General features: G+C 39.3%; 5 protein-coding genes across 5 annotated transcripts; all 5 read left to right on the forward strand.

Annotated features, from left to right (window-relative positions):
- Window positions 1–2,194: 2,194 nt before the first annotated feature.
- On the forward strand, window positions 2,195–3,249 carry LOC146234901 (olfactory receptor 4B13-like). The gene has a single exon (XM_084688984.1). The coding sequence runs from the start codon at window positions 2,195–2,197 to the stop codon at window positions 3,140–3,142; it is 948 nt and encodes a 315-aa protein (XP_084545110.1). The 3' UTR covers window positions 3,143–3,249.
- Window positions 3,250–9,878: 6,629 nt separating this feature from the next.
- LOC146234902 (olfactory receptor 1D2-like) lies at window positions 9,879–10,987 on the forward strand. The gene has a single exon (XM_084689074.1). The coding sequence runs from the start codon at window positions 9,879–9,881 to the stop codon at window positions 10,824–10,826; it is 948 nt and encodes a 315-aa protein (XP_084545200.1). The 3' UTR covers window positions 10,827–10,987.
- Window positions 10,988–12,040: 1,053 nt separating this feature from the next.
- On the forward strand, window positions 12,041–13,870 carry LOC146234903 (olfactory receptor 6E1-like). Its single transcript, XM_084688612.1, has 2 exons — window positions 12,041–12,054; window positions 12,943–13,870. Exons 1-2 carry the CDS (start codon window positions 12,041–12,043, stop codon window positions 13,868–13,870), a joined length of 942 nt encoding a protein of 313 aa, XP_084544738.1.
- A 1,719-nt stretch (window positions 13,871–15,589) lies between these two features.
- On the forward strand, window positions 15,590–16,564 carry LOC146234904 (olfactory receptor 1D2-like). The gene has a single exon (XM_084688613.1). It carries the CDS (start codon window positions 15,590–15,592, stop codon window positions 16,562–16,564), a length of 975 nt encoding a protein of 324 aa, XP_084544739.1.
- A 4,113-nt stretch (window positions 16,565–20,677) lies between these two features.
- On the forward strand, window positions 20,678–21,985 carry LOC146234905 (olfactory receptor 5M11-like). Its single transcript, XM_084688614.1, has 2 exons — window positions 20,678–21,565; window positions 21,908–21,985. Exons 1-2 carry the CDS (start codon window positions 20,678–20,680, stop codon window positions 21,983–21,985), a joined length of 966 nt encoding a protein of 321 aa, XP_084544740.1.

Here is a 21,985-nt window from a genome sequence, read left to right on the forward strand (position 1 = left end):
GCCCCCCCTTCTATATCTCCAACCAATATTTTGACATTTAAAAAATAAATCTAACATTACGGTAAAATGAGCAACAAATCGAAAACGGAAGGGGTACGTACCTCCTTGGTGTTATCAGAACATGCCTAGCACAGTGAGGCATTTGGTTAGAGTGTGTGTGTGTTCAAGAACTTTGAAGAACAAAATAATGAAAAGGCTAAAGCCATCTGGGGCGGAATTTAAGAAGAAAAGAAAGGAAGAAGAGAAAGGTGCAAAGGTGAATCCTTAAATTCTGTTCTTTGCCTACAATGAATTCCAGATAAGGGAACTTAAGTGGAGTTAAGAAGAATAGATGTACCTAATCATTGAAATGTTTTCTACTCCCTGTCACATGGTTCTTTAAGGATTTAGTATATCTAAAATAATATGTCAATTTATTCTATATTATACAAAAAAGACATGATTAAAATAGGGGCGCAGTCGCATACTTTACTTATAATTAAACGTAGTATTTCTGTTAGTGAAGAGGTAGACTAAAACCCTTTCTTCAACAAATTTGTATTTCAATTAAGCAGTTTGGTCCGGATTTGAGCAATGGCGAAACTGAAGGTGTCAGAATAATTACAAAACACGGGTCAAAGTTGTCGTGTGTGAGTCTGGCCAATCATGAAATAGCTGTGTCGTCATTACAACCCGTGCAGTTGCTCTCGGTAAGTGCATTCGACATGACCCGACTTCATGCGGCGCTGCAGCCGGCTACACAGCCAGCAGTTCTCGAATCGATCTCATGGTACTTTGATGGCTAAGTCACAGTGACCTAGCCTCGGAGCCGTCTCAAGTCGGACAAAAAGTCTAACAAGAATTCACTGTTTCAAGTCAGCCGGTAAAAAACACTCCCACCCCAAAATGTTCATGGTAAAATATTATGTATACATTACAGAACATTTCAAAAAATAATATGAATTTAACTGTTTAATTTAAACTACAATGTTATAGCCTAATCATTTACCATAGGGAGTACTGTAACCCCCTACTTTGGGTCTTGATTCGCCTCCAGGAGGCCACCCAACAACTTCCTTCTGCCACCCCATTTCCACCCCGAATGAAAATCTCTAGATCCGCCCCTGCAGGCGTGACAAGTGGAAAGCTAAAGAAACCAAAGAAATAATTGGCGGAAGAGGCGGAGAAGGGCAGCTTTTGGCTGGGGCTAAGGAGGAGGGGAAAGGGCTGGGGAAAGAACATCTAATCCAGATACCGGCTGCAGGGGGTGACGGGGAGACGTCCCTGTCACTGCTCCGCCACCAGGACACTTTCCAGGATTAAAGGAGCAAAACGTTGGTGAATGGTTCCTGGCTGATGACCCTGCAGCTGATCCACGGGCACTGGAGGAGGTGAGTCAGGCAGCAATGCCCAGCAGGAAATTCAAGCTACCTGTTCAATAACTGTGGACATTGTTTCCCGTTCACTGGTGAAAAAGATTAACATCTAAAAACTTAAGTGATCTGTGGTATACCTACATTCAACATACCCCCCCCCCCTCACACACACACACACACACTTTAAAATTCAAACAAGTATCAAAGGTCTTTCCTGATTGAACTACATTTCTCCATGCTGACATCTATCTGAACTGCTTTTACGATGAGTTCACAAAACAGATTTGAACAGATTTAACATACAAGCCAAATGTCACATCCCCCACTATTAATACTTAAATTTGAATAAAATAGTCACAAAAAAAAAGTATATTTGCACAAAGCAACAAACAGTGGTAGAAAATAAAATGAAATGCAACATGAAAATTCTGCATTAGGAACACATTTCTTTGACCTTCTCATTAGAGTTCTAAAGGTTTACAGTATGACCACATCTAGCAACACCCCTCCTCCTTTCACTCCTTTCAAATCCAAACAGTGTCAAGGGCCTGAATTCCCTGTCCACCCACATGGTATGAGGTCATCGTGCTACAGGGCATAAAATACTGCTACATGTAGGGTGCCTTTAGGGTCAGGATCTCATCGATGGTGTGTCCCAGCACCAGGTAATGTACACACATATGTTTGTGCTCTATTTCTCTCTCATGTACCGCTGTAGATATTACAAAGTTACAATGTATGACTTTATGCATATAAATATTGTGATATGAGTTGTTATATTATGGTCAGTCTATATTGAAGATGGTTGACTTTTTTAATCCTTTGATTTATTCACAGATATGACCTTTAGCGACAATGCATCAACAGTGACATGGTTTACTCTTTCTGGGTTTGATGAGATGATGGAACACAGAGCCATGTTCTTCTCTCTTACTTTACTGTGTTACAGTGCGATTATGCTAGTAAATGTTGCTCTCATTTTGACCATCATCCTGGATGAAAACCTCCATGAGCCCATGTACATCTTCCTGTGTAACTTGTGCATCAGTGGACTTTTTGGCACAACAGGATTCTACCCCAAGTTCCTTCTGGATCTACTGTCTCATCTGCAGGTTATCTCTCATGCAGGATGTCTAACTCAGTCTTTCGTAATATACTGTTCAGCCTGTGCAGATGTTGTTATTCTAGCAGTGATGGCTTATGACAGGTATGTGGCAATCTGTAGACCACTTGAGTATCACTCTGTTATGACTAAACAGAGGGTCACTGTGTTAGTCTGTTATCCTTGGCTCTCTATATTCGGTTTATTCTGTATTGGTATAGTAATAACTAGTAAACTGAGGCTGTGTGGATCACATATAGAGAAGCTCTACTGTACTAATTGGTCTATTGTTAAACTCTCCTGCTCTTCAATTACAGCAATCAACATAATAGGGTATATTGGTATTTTGTTCTATGTTGTACATATACTATTAATAATATGTTCATATGCTTATCTGATCAGGTCATGTTTAAAGTCTATTGAGAACAGGGGAAAGTTTATGCAGACCTGCATGCCACATTTGCTGTCATTACTTAATGTAGCAGTTGCTCTGTTATTTGAGCTCATGTACAGTAGATTTGGATCATCAAATTTGTCACAAAGCTTTCAGAATTTCATGGCTGTTCAATTTTTAATATTCCCTCCAATTCTAAATCCTCTTATTTACGGTCTGCAACTGACACAAATCCGTATTCGGATGGTGAGTTTTTGTATAAAATCTGGAAGAAAGAACATTCTAAAATGAAAGGGGGAAAATGTATGCTGACCTGCAGCCACCCTTACTCTCAATATAAAACAGACAGTTGATTAGTATTTTTTATTCTTCCTACGATCAGATTTACTCCCAATAATTCAGACAGATATGAAATGTTTTTATAACAACATATTGTATGGAAGCATTTGATCTTACTATACTTTTTCAAACCAGTTTAAGAATCTACATCACAAATGATATAGTCTGTCTACAATTATATGTTGGAAATGTCTAAATCTACAATAAAATGCTATTCTTGCTACATTATATCAATGTTATATTGTGACTTACAAGTGCATGTATTTTTTTGTTTAATGATTATTATGGCTCTGACCTTTTGTGTTTGTCATAAAAAAACATCTATGCACCTTCGTTTGGAAGCATCAATGGAAAGCTGGATTACAAACGTTTATACTATTGATGTTCAATTTTATGAAGCCATGAACTGGATTTCTGATTTCTGGATGTTTCTGGATTTTTGAACGGGCCATAGTTTGGGGACCCCCCCGCTCTACAGTCTCAAGGACATTCCCCAGGGCGTTTAGACAGCCTCCTCATTGTGGCTTTAGCTCTGTGACTGACATCTGACATAAACAAGCCAACGCAAACAAACAACAAAAAAACACCAAAAGGTGAACTAGCAAATGATAGATAGACAGGATTGGAATAGGACCAAGATACATAGACAATTGGTTGGGAACAGTTGCGATTATGGTGATGAAAGAAGTTGAATCACAGACGGACAACAAAAAATATACATTGACATAGAAACCCTCTTCTAGACTAGTGGGCCTATAACCATTGTAGCTCTATTTGAATTAGGATAGATTCAGCAAACGTCAACTGAAAAGGGCCACTTTAAATTGCCATTCACATCTACAGACAAAATATACCAAAAAATACAAAAACACTATAACATTGTTGCTGCAACCTGAGAACTAGAGTCAGGAAGGAAATACAGCCATAACATGTTTGTGTCTGTCCTCATGTTCTCAGTGGCTCAGCTAATAATGCTAATAAAGAAAGGATCACATATAGAGAAGCTCCACTGTGCAAATAGACCTATTGTTAAACTATCTTGGTCTTGAACCATATCAAATGATATTATAGGGTATATTAAGATATTTGTCTTTGCTGGACATAGTATAATATTAATTCAATTTTCATACATATTATCTGGTCATGTTTAAAGTCTATTGAGGACAGGGGAAAGTTTATGCAGACCTGCACACTACATTTACTGTCCCTGATGTATGTAACAGTTGATCTGTGTTTTGAGTCTTTCTGTGGTAGATATGGTTCAACAGATGTATCACAAAACTCAGGGAACTTTATGGAAGCACTGCAATTCTAAGTTATTCCACTAATTCTAAATCTGCTTATTTCTGGTATTAAACTGAAGCAGGTAAGAAAATAAGATTTTCTTCTTGACAAGTAAAATAAAGATAAAGTATTTAATGTCAAGCTAACTGAAGTAGGTTCTTGTGAAAATATTAATTTGACTATGATGCTGTTCTACAACCCAGGTAGAGTAGGCCTACTTGTGAAATACTTCAATTTATGACCACTGATGAAATTTAATTCAAGATAAATGCAACTTTTTAATTTAATTCAGCTTGTTGGATTTTTCAAAATAAAGTAACAATTATTTTAACAATCGATTAATCTGTACAAAAAAATTGATTGATGAATTGGATAAATTCAATTCAAAAACAGAACTGACAGCGCCAATTCACAGTGCAAAAAATCTTCAGAAAGTTCACAAACAGGCACACCATTTTGAAAAAGTTATCAAGATTAGCATGGATTTCATGTTATTTTCAGAGATGAACAATTTATTTGAAATGTTAAACTTTATTGAAAATTGAAAGGTTGTGGAAGTAAGCCAGACTTTATTATCTGGTGTATATTTTAGATTTTTGACACAATTTATTAAGTTATTAAGATCTGCGAGGATTAAGCTATTTTCAGAGATTAGTGATTTTCTATCATTTTATTTGAAATTTAATTGAAAAAGTAAAGGCTGTGGAAGTATACCAGGCATCATTAGAATACTCTGGTGTCCGTTTGAGGTTTTATATTCATAAAACTATTATAAAAGTCATAATACAATAAAATTGTATGGGTAGTTTTCTTAATACTCAAACATCTCTGTGACTTATTGAGTGGCGTAGTAGTCGCGCAAACCAAAGAATCGATTATAAAATCTGTTGCCAACTCTTTTAATAATCAAATTTGATTATTGATTTTAGTGATTTGTTTTTTCAGCCCTATATGTTCATCCTACTTCCAATAAAAAACATAAATTACGCAATTAATTTCGTTTTAGAATTGTGTTACACAACGGCATTCTGTAAGATCGCCTATAGTCGTGCATTGCTTGGTATCATTGTTCCCATATCAAGTGCGGCCTATATTCCAGTGCGGTTTATACTCAGATTTACAAACACAAACTCCCATTCTGGTGGGGTGCGGTTTATAGAAAATGTGGCTTATTTCCCGAAAAATATGGTATGTTGCTAATAAATACATTGCCTTGCTTACTGTTAACATGTTCACCCATCATCTCAACATTGGTCTTCACGTTTTTGTTGTGTTGTGTACTTGCAACATGTCGGTTCTTCAATGTACTGTGTTTTTGTGAAAAAGTGATGCATTCGTCTGAGTGGCAAAGCTGTACCAGTCTTCATCCCCAAAGAACTCCAAAAAGATCTGCCAATTCAGGAGCATCACCCTGCTAAACAATGAAGGAAAGATCTTCTTCTATGTACTGGCCAAAACGATGACCAACTACCTGAAGGAGAACGGCTACATCGAAACCAGCTGCCAGAAAGAAGGAGTCCCAGGCTTCCCAGGCTGTGTAGAACACTCATCGAGGATCTGGTAACAGATCCAAAAGGCCAAGCACGAGAAGACGGACCTGCATGTCATCTGGCTCGACCTCGCCAACGCCTATGGGTCAGTGCCACATCAGCTGATCAGCTATGCTATGGAGTTTTTCCACATGCCTTCCTGTATTAAGAAGTTGGTAGCAAGCTATTTCAATGATCTGCAGATGTACTTTACCCTACAAGACTTCATCACCGGGTGGCATAACTAGAGGTGGGAATCGCCATGGGGTGTTCCATTTCTCCCATTCTGTTTGTGGCAGTCTTCGAGATCATCCTCATCGGAGCTAGACAGACTGTGGGAGGGATTCAATTACCATCTGGAAAGAAGCTACCTCCACTGAGGAGCTACATGGACGATGTCACAAGCCTCCTTCAGACAGCTCCATGCATCTAGACTGCTGAAAAGGATGTCCTGGGCAAGAATGAAAATCAAGCCTGCCAAGTCCCACAGCCTCTCCCTCAGGAGGGGAGTCAGAAATGACAACACCATCTTTGTTGCAGGGGCGAGAGAATCCCACTTCTGTCTGAGCATCCCATCAGAAGCCTGGGTAGACAGTACACATCAGAGCTCTCTGACAAGCAAATGGGTAGAGCTGTGTTGAAGCAACTCTGGATCTACCAGTTCACACTACAGAAGGATAATGTGGCCGCTGATGGTGAGTGAGATTCCCTTATCTACAACAACCAAGATGGATGGGAAAGCCTAATCTTTCATCCAAAAGTGGCTGGGGCTAAAAAGTGGCTCTTCAGGAAGAACACCTTGCAGCTGCCACTACAATACATCAGTTTGGGCTAAAAGCACAAAAAGACCAGGCTGATTCTTGAATTAAGAGAGTCTACCAATCAGTCAGTGAGAAACGCAGGCATCAAGGTCCGTACTGGCCGGAAGTGGGATGCCCAAACCGAAGTCGACCGAGGAGTTGGCAGCCAGCTTCCCTGTCGGCTCTGGGACACAGCCTTGATCTTATATCGCTGTTCCTCCGTCCTTATCACCTCTGACACCACCATCTCCTTTCTCTCTTTCCGGTTGGCCTTAGACCAAAAACGTGGTGCCTCTCCCCAGCATAGTGACAGATCCCTCAAGCGGGGCTCAGCTTCCTCATGAGGTCAGCGTACGACACACTTCCCTGTCCTCAGAACCTCCACCAGTGGTTTGGGAACGAGGAAGTCCGCCCACTTTGTAACACTCCCAACGCAAGCCTCCGGCACATCCTGTCGGGCAGTAAGATTGTGCTTTCGAAGGAACGCTATAGATGGCGCCATGACCAGGTCCTGATAAAGCAATCTGAGGTGCTGGAAGGACGCAGACGGGAAAGCAGGGGATGTCTCCCATCAATGGAACACCACATCAACTTTGTCAGGTAGGGCGGAGGAATAAGAAGCACCAGGCCAAAACATACACCAAAGCTCTTTTCCTCATACCAGGAGTGGAACATGCGAGTAGATATTGGCAGGCAGCTCTAGTTCCCCAGTGAAATAAACACCACCACGTCTCTCCGACCTGACATAGTTGTGTGGTCCACCAAGGCAAAAACTGCACTCCTCATCGCGCTCACAGTACCATGGGCAGGGGCGGTATAGGCGGTCGCCTAGGGCGCCACTCAGAGGGGGGCACAAAAAAATGCGCCCAGCAAAAAAAAAATAATGCGCCCCCTTCTATATCTCCAACCAATATTTTGACATTTAAAAAATAAATCTAACATTACGGTAAAATGAGCAACAAATCGAAAACGGAAGGGGTACGTACCTCCTTGGTGTTATCAGAACATGCCTAGCACAGTGAGGCGTTTGGTTAGAGTGTGTGTGTGTTCAAGAACTTTGAAGAACAAAATAATGAAAAGGCTAAAGCCATCTGGGGCGGAATTTAAGAAGAAATGAAAGGAAGAAGAGAAAGGTGCAAAGGTGAATCCTTAAATTCTGTTCTTTGCCTACAATGAATTCCAGATAAGGGAACTTTAGTGGAGTTAAGAAGAATAGATGTACCTAATCATTGAAATGTTTTCTACTCCCTGTCACATGGTTCTTTAAGGATTTAGTATATCTAAAATAATATGTCAATTTATTCTATATTATACAAAAAAGACATGATTAAAATAGGGGCGCAGTCGCATACTTTACTTATAATTAAACGTAGTATTTCTGTTAGTGAAGAGGTAGACTAAAACCCTTTCTTCAACAAATTTGTATTTCAATTAAGCTGTTTGGTCCGGATTTGAGCAATGGCGAAACTGAAGGTGTCAGAATAATTACAAAACACGGGTCAAAGTTGTCATGTGTGAGTCTGGCAATCATGAAATAGCTGTGTCGTCATTACAACCCGTGCAGTTGCTCTCGGTAAGTGCATTCGACATGACCCGACTTCATGCGGCGCTGCAGCCGGCTACACAGCCAGCAGTTCTCGAATCGATCTCACGATACTTTGATGGCTAAGTCACAGTGACCTAGCCTCGGAGCCGTCTCAAGTCGGACAAAAAGTCTAACAAGAATTCACTGTTTCAAGTCAGCCGGTAAAAAATACTCCCACCCCAAAATTTTCATGGTAAAATATTATGTATACATTACAGAACATTTCAATAAATAATATGAATGTAACTGTTTAATTTAAACTACAATGTTATAGCCTAATCATTTACCATAGGGAGTACTGTAACCCCCTACTTTGGGTCTTGATTTGCCTCCAGGAGGCCACCCAACAACTTCCTTCTGCCACCCCATTTCCACCCCGAATGAAAATCTCTAGATCCGCCCCTGCAGGCGTGACAAGTGGAAAGCTAAAGAAACCAAAGAAATAATTGGCGGAAGAGGCGGAGAAGGGCAGCTTTTGGCTGGGGCTAAGGAGGAGGGGAAAGGGCTGGGGAAAGAACATCTAATCCAGATACCGGCTGCAGGGGGTGACGGGGAGACGTCCCTGTCACTGCTCCGCCACCAGGACACTTTCCAGGATTAAAGGAGCAAAACGTTGGTGAATGGTTCCTGGCTGATGACCCTGCAGCTGATCCACGGGCACTGGAGGAGGTGAGTCAGGCAGCAATGCCCAGCAGGAAATTCAAGCTACCTGTTCAATAACTGTGGACATTGTTTCCCGTTCACTGGTGAAAAAGATTAACATCTAAAAACTTAAGTGATCTGTGGTATACCTACATTCAACATACCCCCCCCCCCCCACACACACACACACTTTAAAATTCAAACAAGTATCAAAGGTCTTTCCTGATTGAACTACATTTCTCCATGCTGACATCTATCTGAACTGCTTTTACGATGAGTTCACAAAACAGATTTGAACAGATTTAACATACAAGCCAAATGTCACATCCCCCACTATTAATACTTAAATTTGAATAAAATAGTAAAAAAAAAAAAAGTATATTTGCACAAAGCAACAAACAGTGGTAGAAAATAAAATGAAATGCAACATGAAAATTCTGCATTAGGAACACATTTCTTTGACCTTCTCATTAGAGTTCTAAAGGTTTACAGTATGACCACATTTAGCAACACCCCTCCTCCTTTCACTCCTTTCAAATCCAAACAGTGTCAAGGGCCTGAATTCCCTGTCCACCCACATGGTATGAGGGAATCGTGCTAGAGGACATAAGATACTGCTACATGTAGGGTGCCTTTAGGGTCAGGATCTCATCGATGGTGTGTCCCAGCACCAGGTAATGTACACACATATGTTTGTGCTCTATTTCTCTCTCATGTACCATTGTAGATATAACAAAGTTACACTGTATGCCTTTATGCATATAAATATTGTGATATGAGTTGTTATATTATGGTCAGTCTATATTGAAGATGGTTGACTTTTTTAATCCTTTGATTTATTCACAGATATGACCTTTAGCGACAATGCATCAACAGTGACATGGTTTACTCTTTCTGGGTTTGATGAGATGATGGAACACAGAGCCATGTTCTTCTCTCTTACTTTACTGTGTTACTGTGCGATTATAATAGTAAATGTTGCTCTCATTTTGACTATAGTCCTGGATGAAAACCTCCATGAGCCCATGTACATCTTCCTGTGTAACTTGTGCATCAGTGGACTTTTTGGCACAACAGGATTCTACCCCAAGTTCCTTCTGGATCTACTGTCTCATCTGCAGGTTATCTCTTATGCAGGATGTTTAATCCAAACCTTTGTCATTTATTCTTCTTCCTGTGCAGACGTTGTTATTCTAGCAGTGATGGCTTATGACAGGTATGTGGCAATCTGTAGACCACTGGAGTATCACTCTGTTATGACTAAACAGAGGGTCACTGTGTTAGTTTATTATCCCTGGCTCTCTATATTCTGTTTATTCTCTGTTGCTATAGTAATAACTAGTAAACTGAGGTTGTGTGGAGCACATATAGAGAAGCTCTACTGTGCAAACTGGCTTATTGTTAAACTATCTTGCTCTTCAATCACAGCAAACAATATTATAGGTTATATTGGCATTCTGTTCTATGTTGTACATATACTATTAATTATATGTTCATATGCTTATCTGATCAGGTCATGTTTAAAGTCTATAGAGAACAGGGGAAAGTTTATGCAGACCTGCATGCCACATTTGCTGTCATTACTTAATGTAGCAGTTGCTCTGCTGTTTGAGCTCATGTATAGTAGATTTGGATCATCAGATTTGTCACAAAGCTTTCAGAATTTCATGGCTGTTCAATTTTTAATATTCCCTCCAATTCTAAATCCTCTTATTTACGGTCTGCAACTGACAAAGATTCGTATTCGGATGGTGAGTTTTTTTATAAAATCTGGAAGAAAGAAAATTCTAAAATGAAAGGGGGAAAATGTATTCTGACCTGCAGCCACCCTTACTCTCAATATAAAACAGACAGTTGATTAGTATTTTTTATTCTTCGTACAATCTATGCTCGAGAGATTTACTACCAATAATTCAGACAGATTGATATAGAAATGTCTCTAACTTTTTTAACAACAGTGAAGGAAACATTTGATCTTACTCAACTTTTACACCTGTTAAATAATCTACACCACACATTCTATGGTCTGCCTAGATTCATATGTTGGAAATGTCTAAATCTACTTTAAAATGCTATTCTTGCTACATTATATCAGTGCTATATTGTGACTTACAAGTACATGTATTTTTTGTTTCATAATTATTACAGCTCTGACATGTTGTCTATTCACCTTCGTTTGGGAGCATCAATGGAAAACTAGATTACAAACTTTTTTTGACTATAGATGTTTGATCTTATGAAGCCATGAACTGGAGTCTAGAACATTCCCCAGGGTGTTTAGACAATCTCCTCATTGTGGCTTTAGCTCTGTGACTGACATCTGACATAAACAAGCCAACACGAGCAAACGACAAAAAAAAAGTTGATGGACAGGATTGGAATAGAACCAGGATACATAGACAATTGATTGGGCACAGTTGCGATTATGGTGATGAAAGGAGTTGAATCACAGACGGACAACAAAAAATATACATTGACATAGAAACCCTCTTCTAGACTAGTGGGCCTATAACCATTGTAGCTTTAATTGAATTAGGATAGATTCAGCAAATGTCAACTGAAAAGGGCCACTTTAAATTGCCATTCACATCTACAGACAAAATATACCAAAAAAATACAAAAACACTATAACATTGTTGCTGCAACCTGAGAACTAGAGTCAGGAAGGAAATACAGCCATAAGATGATCGTGTCTGTCCTCATGTTCTCAGTGGCTCAGCTAATAATGCTAATAAAGAAAGGATCACATATAGAGAAGCTCCTTTGTGCAAATAGACCTATTGTTAAACTATCTTGCTCTTGAACCATAGAAAACTATATTGTAGGGTATATTAACATACTTTTCTTTGCTGGGCATAGTTTAATATTAATTCAATTTTCATACGTATTATCTGGTCATGTTTAAAGTCTATTGAGGACATGGGAAAGTTTATGCAGACCTGCACACCACATTTACTGTCCCTGATGTATGTAACAGTTGCTCTGTGTATTGAGTCTTTCTGTGGTAGATATGGTTCAACAGATGTATCACAAAACTTATGGGAACTTTATGGAAGCACTACAATTCTAAGTTATTCCACCAATTCTAAATCCACTTATTTATGGTATTAATCTGAAGCAGGTTAAAAAATCTGATTTTCTTCACTCTTTTCAAACCCAAAAAAGTATGAAAACAACTGAATTCATCCACATGGCTATTATCCCAGTTCATTAGATTTTCTTTCTCATGTGTTGAGTTTATCATCCCTCCCCTAGGTCTCATCAAAATGCCACCACTCAACAGCAGATTCAGTCAGGGTTCCCTGTGTCTCTACATTCCTTAATGTATCAAGACATTTTATTAAAAACACAGATTGCATACTGCACAACCTTGCAGTATGTAAGTGCATCCTCCTTCCTCTGCAGATCATCCAGAATGTGGCTCGCTGACCATAATCTCAACCTTGGTCTTTAAGTTTATTTGTGAATACTTTGAATGCACTGTATTTTTGTGGACATTGTTTCCCCTTCACTAGTGACAAAGATTAACATCCAAAAACGTAAGAATCTGTGGTATACCAACATTCAACATAACCCCCCCGCCCCCCACACACACACACGCACACGCACACTTTAAAATCCAAACAATTATCAAAGGACTTGAATTCCCTATTTATTTACAAGGCATGATGGTATAGGGCTGGAGGGCATAAAATAGTGCAACTTCTTGTATTCATGAGGACTCAAACAAGCTCTCATCTATGGAACCAACTAACCAGAGGTAATGTACAATAAAGTATGATAACTCTTTTTCCATTGAATGAATATTTCCCCCTCCACATAATTGACATATTGCGGCTTATTTAAGGAGCAGCACAGTGGTTTGATTCTGACTGAATTGTTTTCCTCTTGCTTCGCAGATATGACATTTAGTGACAATGCATCAACAGTGACATGGTTTTCTCTTTCTGGGTTTGATGAGATGATGGAACACAGAGCCACGTTCTTCTCTCTAACTTTACTGTGTTACTGTGCGATTATACTAGTAAATGTTGCCCTCATTTTGACCATCATCCTGGATGAAAACCTCCATGAGCCAATGTACATCTTCCTGTGTAACTTGTGCATCAGTGGCCTGTTTGGGACTGCAGGATTCTACCCCAAGTTTCTTCTGGATCTACTGTCTTATCTGCAGGTTATCTCTTATGCAGGATGTTTGATCCAAACTTTTGTCATTTATTCTTCTGCCTGTAGTGACTTTTCAATTCTAGCAGTGATGGCTTATGACAGGTATGTGGCAATCTGTAGACCACTGGAGTATCACTCTGTTATGACCAGGCAGAGGGTTGCTTGGTTAGTGTCTTATCCCTGGCTCTGTACATTCTGTTTAATAGATGTACAATGTATTTTAACAAGTCAACTGAGGTTGTGTGGATCACACATAGAGAAGCTCTACTGTGCAAACTGGCCGATCGTTAAACTCTCTTGCAATTCAACATCAGCAAGCAATATAATAGGATTCATAATTATAGTTTTCTATCTCTGGCATATACTTTTTATTATGTGTTCTTATGCATATATTATCAGGTCATGTTTGAATTCTATTCAGAATAGGGGAAGGTTTATGCAGACCTGCATGCCACATTTACTGTCCTTAATTAATGTAGCAGTTGCTCTGCTGTTTGATGTTCTGTACAGTAGATATGGTTCTGCAGACACATCACAAAACTTTAGGAACTTTATGGCTTTACAATTTTTAGTTGTTCCTCCTATTCTGAATCCGCTTATTTATGGTCTTAAACTCAAGCAGGTTAGAAACCAAATTCTGAGTTTTTGTATAACAAGTAAAATAAATAAGTAGTGTCTAAATTAAAGAGAACCATAGTAGGTTTTTGGGGAGAATAGTAATGTAAGTACCGCAGTAAAAAAATTTGTAGTCTAACAACCTGGTAGAGAAGTAATACCTGTTTACGTAATCAGATACCTGTTTAACTCAGCTCTGACCAATCATGAAATCTCATTCAAGTAATACTAACTTGAGTTACTCGTGTTACTGTTGGATCTTTAAATAAAAAAATTAAACCGGATAAATGAGTAAAATTGATTTAGTTATGAATCAACACTACTGCGGGATATTTTACAGTCTACTTTATAATAGCATACAGCATAACCCCTTTCAAGACAAACAAGTGTCAAAGGATCTGAATCTTCCGTTCATCCACATGGCATGACGTTATGTTTCCAGTTAAGACCATTTCCATCTCATGTTGAGTTTATCATTCCTCTCAAAAGGATTTCTTTAATAGCTAGCATTCAAAATAAGGTAGTCCGTGTTCACTGCAAATGAACCAGGTCATGTTGCATGTTGTGCAACCTTACTGCACCATTTAGAAAGAGAAGCTATACTGGGTTCTTACAGTAACTTTTAGGGAGGTGAATGTATATTCTATACTTTTATTTGTTTACAGATACCACCATGACCTTTTGAGTGTGTGAGTTATGTTAGATTCTGATGTTTTTTAATGATGTCACTTAGAATCCTTAATTGTCTTTCCTGATGAGGATGACATTTTATGGAGAGAGGACTTCATTGATGCAGTTGCCAGCAATGTCAATGATGTTACAAGTCTCAGACTTTCTCTCTCTCTTTCTGTAAGTTTTCTTATAACAGACTGATAACAGTGTGAAAACGGTGTTTGGTGAAGAAACAGGGGCCAGTTATAATGGTGCCTCATGGACCTACATATCCAAACTGTGATACAAAATACTGGCCCTGTGCTTATTAGAAGGCCAGGTGTTCTCTCGATTTACCCACCATGTCAGACTTTCCTAACGTAGCGCAAAACTAACCGTAACCCAGACCTTGGTGTGCCCATGTGCCATAAGTCCTGGTAGTACAATCTGACAGGTGGGTTCAACTGTCAGGACACCTGCACCCTGCTACAGACTCACACACTCTACCTTCTGTAAGCCTCCATGCTGACAGCTATCTGAGCGACTTTTACAATGAGTTCACAGATTTTAACAGATCTAACAGATTTACAAAATAAGTCAAGTTTCACATTTCCCTGCTATGAATACTGAAACTTGAAGCAAATAGTCAAAAACATACTATATTTGTATACACAAAGTAACAAACAGTAGTGGAAAATGAAATGCAGCATGAAAATTCTGCATTAGGAATACATTTCTTCGACGTTCTTAGACAGTTCTAAAGGTTTACAGTATGACCACATTTAGCAACACACCTCCTCCTTTCACTCCTTTCAAATCTAAACAGTGTCAAGGGCCTGAATTCCCTGTCCTTCCACATGGTATGAGGTCATCGTGCTAGAGGGCATAAGATACTGCTACATGTAGAGTGCCTTTAGGGTTAAGATCTCATCGATGGTGTGTCCCAGCACCAGGTAATGTACACACATATGTTTGTGCTCTATTTCTCTCTCATGTACCGCTGTAGATATTACAAAGTTACAATGTATGACTTTATGCATATAAATATTGTGATTTGAGTTGCTATATTAAGGTCAGTCTACATTTAAGATGGTTGACTTTTTTAATCCTTTGATTCTTCTCAGATATGACCTTCATCGACAATGCATCAACAGTGACATGGTTTACTCTTTCTGGGTTTGATGAGATGATGGAACACAGAGCCACATTCTTCTCTCTTACTTTACTGTGTTACTGTGCGATTATACTAGTAAATGTTGCTCTCATTTTGACGATAGTCCTGGATGAAAACCTCCATGAGCCCATGTACATCTTCCTGTGTAACTTGTGCATCAGTGGGTTTTTTGGCACAACAGGATTCTATCCCAAGTTTCTTCTAGATCTACTGTGTCATCTGCAGGTTATCTCTTATGCAGGATGTCTCATTCAGTCTTTTGTCATTTATTCTTCTGCCTGTGGAGACTTTGTAATTCTAGCAGTGATGGCATATGACAGGTATGTGGCAATCTGTAGACCACTGGAGTATCACTCTGTAATGACCAGGCAGAGGGTCGCTTGGTTAGTCTCTTATCCTTGGCTCTCTACATTCTGTGTTAATTCTGTTATCACTCTTTTAACAAGTAAACTGAGTTTATGTGGATCACATATAGAGAAGCTTTACTGTGCAAACTGGTCTATTGTTAAACTATCTTGCACTTCAATCACAGCAAACAACATATCAGGTTATATTGGCATTATGTTCTATACTGGGCATATAACATTCATTGTGTGTTCCTATGTACATCTTATCAGGTCATGTTTGAAGTCTATTGAGGACAGGGGGAAGTTCATGCAGACCTGCATGCCACATTTACTGTCATTAATTAATGTAGCAGTTGCTCTGTTGTTTGAGGTTTTCTACAGTAGATACGGTTCAACAGATGTGTCACAAAACTTTCAGAATTTTATGGCTTTACAATTTTTAGTTATTCCTCCAATTTTAAACCCGCTTATCTATGGTCTGAAACTGAAGCAGATTAGAAACCGAATTTTGAGTTTTTGTATGAGCAGTACAAGAAAGAGAAAATGTAAAGAGAACCATATTAGGTTTTGGGGTAATTGAAGTACCAATGTACAACGTTGGTAAAAACCTGGTAGAGAGCAGTACCTGACAAATGATAAAATCTTATTCAGTCTTACTGTACTCTATGGCAGCATTCGACATATGCTTCCTTCACATAAAAAAAAAAAAAAAACAAGTATCAAAGGACCTAATTTCCCTGGTCATCTACACTACATGGCACAAGGTTGTTATGCTAGTTCAGTACCTGTTATGGCTTGCAGTTCCAACCAATGATAAAATCTTATTCAGTCTTACTGTACTCTATGGCAGCATTAAACATATCTCTCCTTCACACTTTTCAAATCTAAACAAGTGTCAAAATATCTAATTTCCCTGCTCATCTAGCCAACATGGAGCAAAGTTATTATCCTGGTTCATGACAATTTCATCTCATCTTTAATTTATCATACCTCTGAGTAAATCCCATCTAAATGCAAACATTCAATAGCAGGTCGAGTCTGTGTTAACTGGGTAGGCCTACATATATTAAATGTTGTGCAACCTTACTGCACCATTTAGCATAAGCACCTATACTTCACCTATACTAGTTCTTGCAGTAACTTTTAGGGAGGTGATTGTTAGTATTTTCTATACTTTAATTTGTTTTACAGATACCACCATGACCTTTTGAGAGTGTGAGTGATGTTAGATTGTGATGTTTTTTAATGATGTCACTTGGCATTCTTTATTGTCTTTCTAGAATAAAGAGTTGAGGACGACATGTAATGGAGAGAGGACTTTATTGATGCAGTCGCCAGCAATGTCAATGATGTTACAAGTCTCAGACTTCCTCTCTTTATGTATGTTTTCTTATAACAGACTTATAACAGTGTGAAAACAGTGTTTGGTGAAGAAACAGGGGCCTGTTATAATGGTGCCTCGTGGACCTACATATCCAAACGGTAATAAAAAATTCTGATTCTGATTCCAAACAGTGTCAAGGGCCTGAATTCCCTGTCCACCCACATGGTATGAGGTAATTGTGCTAGAGGGCATAAGATACTGCTGCATGTAGGGTGCTTTTAGGGTTAAGATCTCATCAATGGTGTGTCCCAGCACCAGGTAACGTACATGTTTTTCTTGTATTGATTGCTTATACAATGTTACACCGTATGTCTCTTTGCAGACACGTTACATATTGTATATCCTTAACATATTAGTAGTTATACTATAGTCAGCCGATATGGTTGACGGTTTTAATCCTTCGATTTCTTCACAGATATGACCTTTAGCAACAATGCATCAGCAGTGACATGGTTTACTCTTTCTGGGTTTTATGAGATGATGGAACGCAGAGCCACATTTTTCTCTCTTACTTTACTGTGTTACTGTCAGATTTTCCTAACGTAGCGCTAAACTAACCGTAACCCTGACCTTGGTGTGCGCATGTGCCATAAGCCCTAGCAGGACAATCTGGCAGTTGGGTTCAAATGTCAGGACACCTGCACCCTGCTACAGACTCACACACTCTACCTTCTGCAAGCCTCCATGCTGACACCTATCTGGACTATGAAGCAAGTCATCTAAAGCATATATGTAGACAACAAGTATAAAATTGTATAAAAAGAGAATGGAATTGAATGTGAGAAAGAAAACACAAGAAGTTATGTGTTGATGTAGTGTGTATAAAACATAATCATGAAAGTGACAGTAGTGGTTTAAAACATTTACATTTATGCATTTAGCAGACGCTTTTATCCAAAGCGACTTCCAAGAGAGAGCTTTACAAAAGAGCATAGGTCACTGATCATAACAACGAGGTAGTCCCAAACACTGCAAGCAGCCAAAACATGAAGCATACATTGTGAAAAACTAAACAAGTGCCAAGGGAAGACCCATAAGAGCATGCAGTTACACAAGTTACAAATTAAAATAACATGAAAAGTGCAAGACTGTACCTGTAGAAGAACAATCAACATTAAAATATTTCACAGCAAGTACAAGAGTTCAAGAGTTAACTTTGTTTGTAACTAACCTACAAAAGCAACAAGTCTCTCAATAAGAGTCATTGTGATCCTGGAGGAAACTAACATCAGGTCTAATCAAGCATTCCTAAATGCTGTGGTACTCCCGGAACAAATGGATCTTGAGCCTTTTCTTGAAGGTGGGGAGCCAGTCAGTGTCCCTGATGGAGGTGGGGAGCTCGTTCCACCATTGGGGGGCCAGACAGGAGAAGAACTTGTGTTGGGACCGAGCAGTCTTGAGCGGTAGGACCACCAGGCGGTTGTCAGAAGAGGACCATAGGTGGCGGGTGGGGGTGTAAGGCTGCAGCAGAGACTTGATGTCGTCGGGTGCAGTCCTGTTCACCGCTGTCTTGAATCTCATACGGGCGTTGATGGGTAGCCAGTGGAGAGAGATGAGGAGCGGGGTAACATGGGAGCGTCTGGGTAGATTGTAAACCAGGCGGGCCGCTGCGTTCTGAATCCTCTGACGAGGGCGGGTTGCACATGCTGGGAGACCAGCGAGCAGCGAGTTGCAGTAGTCCAACTTGGAGAGGACCAGTGCTTGGACTAGCAGCTGGTTGGAGTGCTCAGACAGGTATCTCCTGATCTTCCAGATGTTGTAGAGGGTGAATCTACACGACCGGGAGACTGCAGCAATGTGGGCTGTGAGGGAGAACTCGTCCATGGTAACCCCAAGGTTCCTGGCAGAGGATGAAGGGGTCACCGTCGCAGATACCAGGGTGATTGACAGATCGTGGGAGATGGAGGGTTTAACCGGGATGACGAGAAGTTCTGTTTTGGAGAGGTTCCCTATGGAGAATAGAGAGATGGTTATTGTTGTGATGATTTCAATCCGTGGCCATTAAAATGCAGAGTCAATTGAAAAGGGTTGAATCTGAGTTTATTGATGTGAGTTTTGATGATTACACCATTGGTGTAATCAGTACTCAGTTGGTGGTCTAAGGAATGACATGACTTGGTTACAGGGTGATTTAAACACCCTGGAATGAAGAAGAACAAGGAAAGTGTCTATATAGATAAATACATAGTGTACATCAAGTAACCTCTTGACTCCAAGAGAGGAGTCTTAATACACACAAAAACCATGGGCGTCCTTAGACCATTAGACCTTTTATGTGCCCCAGTATAAATCTGCTGTGCCCCAGTAAAATCTAAAGTTTGAGTTTTAATAATTCAGAAATGAAGTAGGCTAAGAAAACATTACAAGACTAAAGATAGTTTCTAAATGAGACCAACCGATCATTTTATTTGGACTAATACATAAAAACATTATTACATGAAGCTAAAAAAAAACAGTATTTGCGCTCAAATGAATGCGAAAAAAATGGGCGCGCTCGCATTAACTATTGATGTCCCTACCAAAGCTGATATCAAACTTGTGTCCCTGAATTGTTGTATAGTGGGTTAAGCAAGGGGAGTTTCTATAGTCTAGTAGTGCATTGTGCGCAGCAAGCTTGAAAGAAAAAATTGATATGAATAGGGGCCTGTGCCCCATGAGACTTTTACGTCTAACAACGCCTCTGACAAAAACTCATCCTTTTTGTAATACAGATACATCTGGGATTGGCCATGATGTATGTTCAAGAAGGAGTCTGTGTAAGGTGAACAGCACCACCTGCTGTTTTCATATACCTGACTACTCCCAATCTCTAGAAGAACAACTTGGTAACATACAGGAGCTTACACATTAAAATCGGGCCTATACATTTCTTTGAACTTCTCATTAGAGATCTAAAGGTTTACAGTATGACCACATCTAGCAACACCCCTCCTCCCTTCACTCCTTTCTAATCCAAACGGTGTCAAGGGCCTGAATTCCCTGTCCTTCCACATGGTATGAGGTCATCGTGCTAGAGGACATAAAATACTGCTACATGTAGAGTGCATGGGTGATTCTTAAGATATCTCATCGATGGTGTATCCCAACACAAGGTAATGTACATGTATGTGCTGAATTTATTTCTCATGGACCATTTCAACCCGTGCACTGTTACACAATTTTACTTACTCTTTTACATACTCTCTACTTATATTCTACATATTGTGTAACCTTCTTACTTATTTTTATTAGCAGGTATACTATGGTCAATCTATGTGATTGAATTGGAAAATAAAATGTTTTTGTAATAATTTAACTTTCTTCACAGATATGACCTTTAGTGACAATGCATCAACAGTGACATGGTTTACTCTTTCTGGGTTTGATGAGATGATGGAAAACAGAGACACGTTCTTCTCTCTTACTTTACTGTGTTACTGTGTGATTACACTAGTAAATTTTGCTCTCATTTTGACCATCATCCTGGATGAAAACCTCCATGAGCCCATGTACATCTTCCTGTGTAACTTGTGCATCAGTGGACTTTTGGGCACAGCAGGATTCTACCCCAAGTTCCTTCTAGATCTACTGTCTGATCTGCAGGTTATCTCTCATGCAGGATGTTTAATCCAAACTTTTGTCATTTATTCTTCTTCCTGTGGAGACTTTGTAATTCTAGCAGTGATGGCATATGACAGGTATGTGGCAATCTGTAGACCACTGGAGTATCACTCTGTAATGACCAGGCAGAGGGTCGCTTGGTTAGTGTCGTATCCTTGGCTCTCTACATTCTGTGTATTAACTGTTCTCACTCTTTTAACAAGTAAACTGAGTTTATGTGGATCACATATAGAGAAGCTTTACTGTGCAAACTGGTCTATTGTTAAACTCTCCTGCTCTTCAATTACAGTGAACAATATAATAGGGTATATTGCTATTCTGTTTTATGTTACACATATAATATTAGTTGTTTGTTCATATACATATCTTATCAGGTCTTGTTTGAAGTCTATTGAAAACAGGGGAAAGTTCATGCAGACCTGCATGCCACATTTACTGTCCTTAATTAATGTAGCAGTTGCTCTGTTGTTTGATGTTCTGTACAGTAGATATGGTTCGAAAGACACATCACAAAACTTTCGGAATTTCATGGCAGTACAATTTTTAGTTATTCCTCCAATTCTAAACCCGCTTATATATGGTCTGAAACTGAAGCAGATTAGAAACCGAATTTTGAGTTTTTGTATGAGCAGTACAAGAAAGAAAAAATGTAAAGAGAACCATATTAGGTTTTGGGGTAATTTAGGTACCAATGTACAACGTTGGTAAAAACCTGGTAGAGAGCAGTACCTGACAAATGATAAAATCTTATTCAGCCTTACTTTACTCTATGGCAGCATTCGACATATGCTTCCTTCACATTTTTCAAAAATAAACAAGTATCAAAGGACCTAATTTCCCTGGTCATCTACACTACATGGCACAAGGTTGTTATGCTAGTTCATAACAATTTCATCTCAATTTATCATTCCTCTGAGTAAATCTCATCGAAATGCAAACATTCAACAGCAGGTCAAGTCTGTGTTAACTGGGTACATGGATATGTTACATGCTGTGCAAACTTACTGCACCTTTTAG

This window comes from Hypomesus nipponensis, chromosome 23 (genome assembly GCF_054491055.1).
Source record: "Hypomesus nipponensis isolate SF chromosome 23, ASM5449105v1, whole genome shotgun sequence".
In the NCBI taxonomy this organism is placed as follows: Eukaryota; Metazoa; Chordata; class Actinopteri; order Osmeriformes; family Osmeridae; genus Hypomesus; species Hypomesus nipponensis.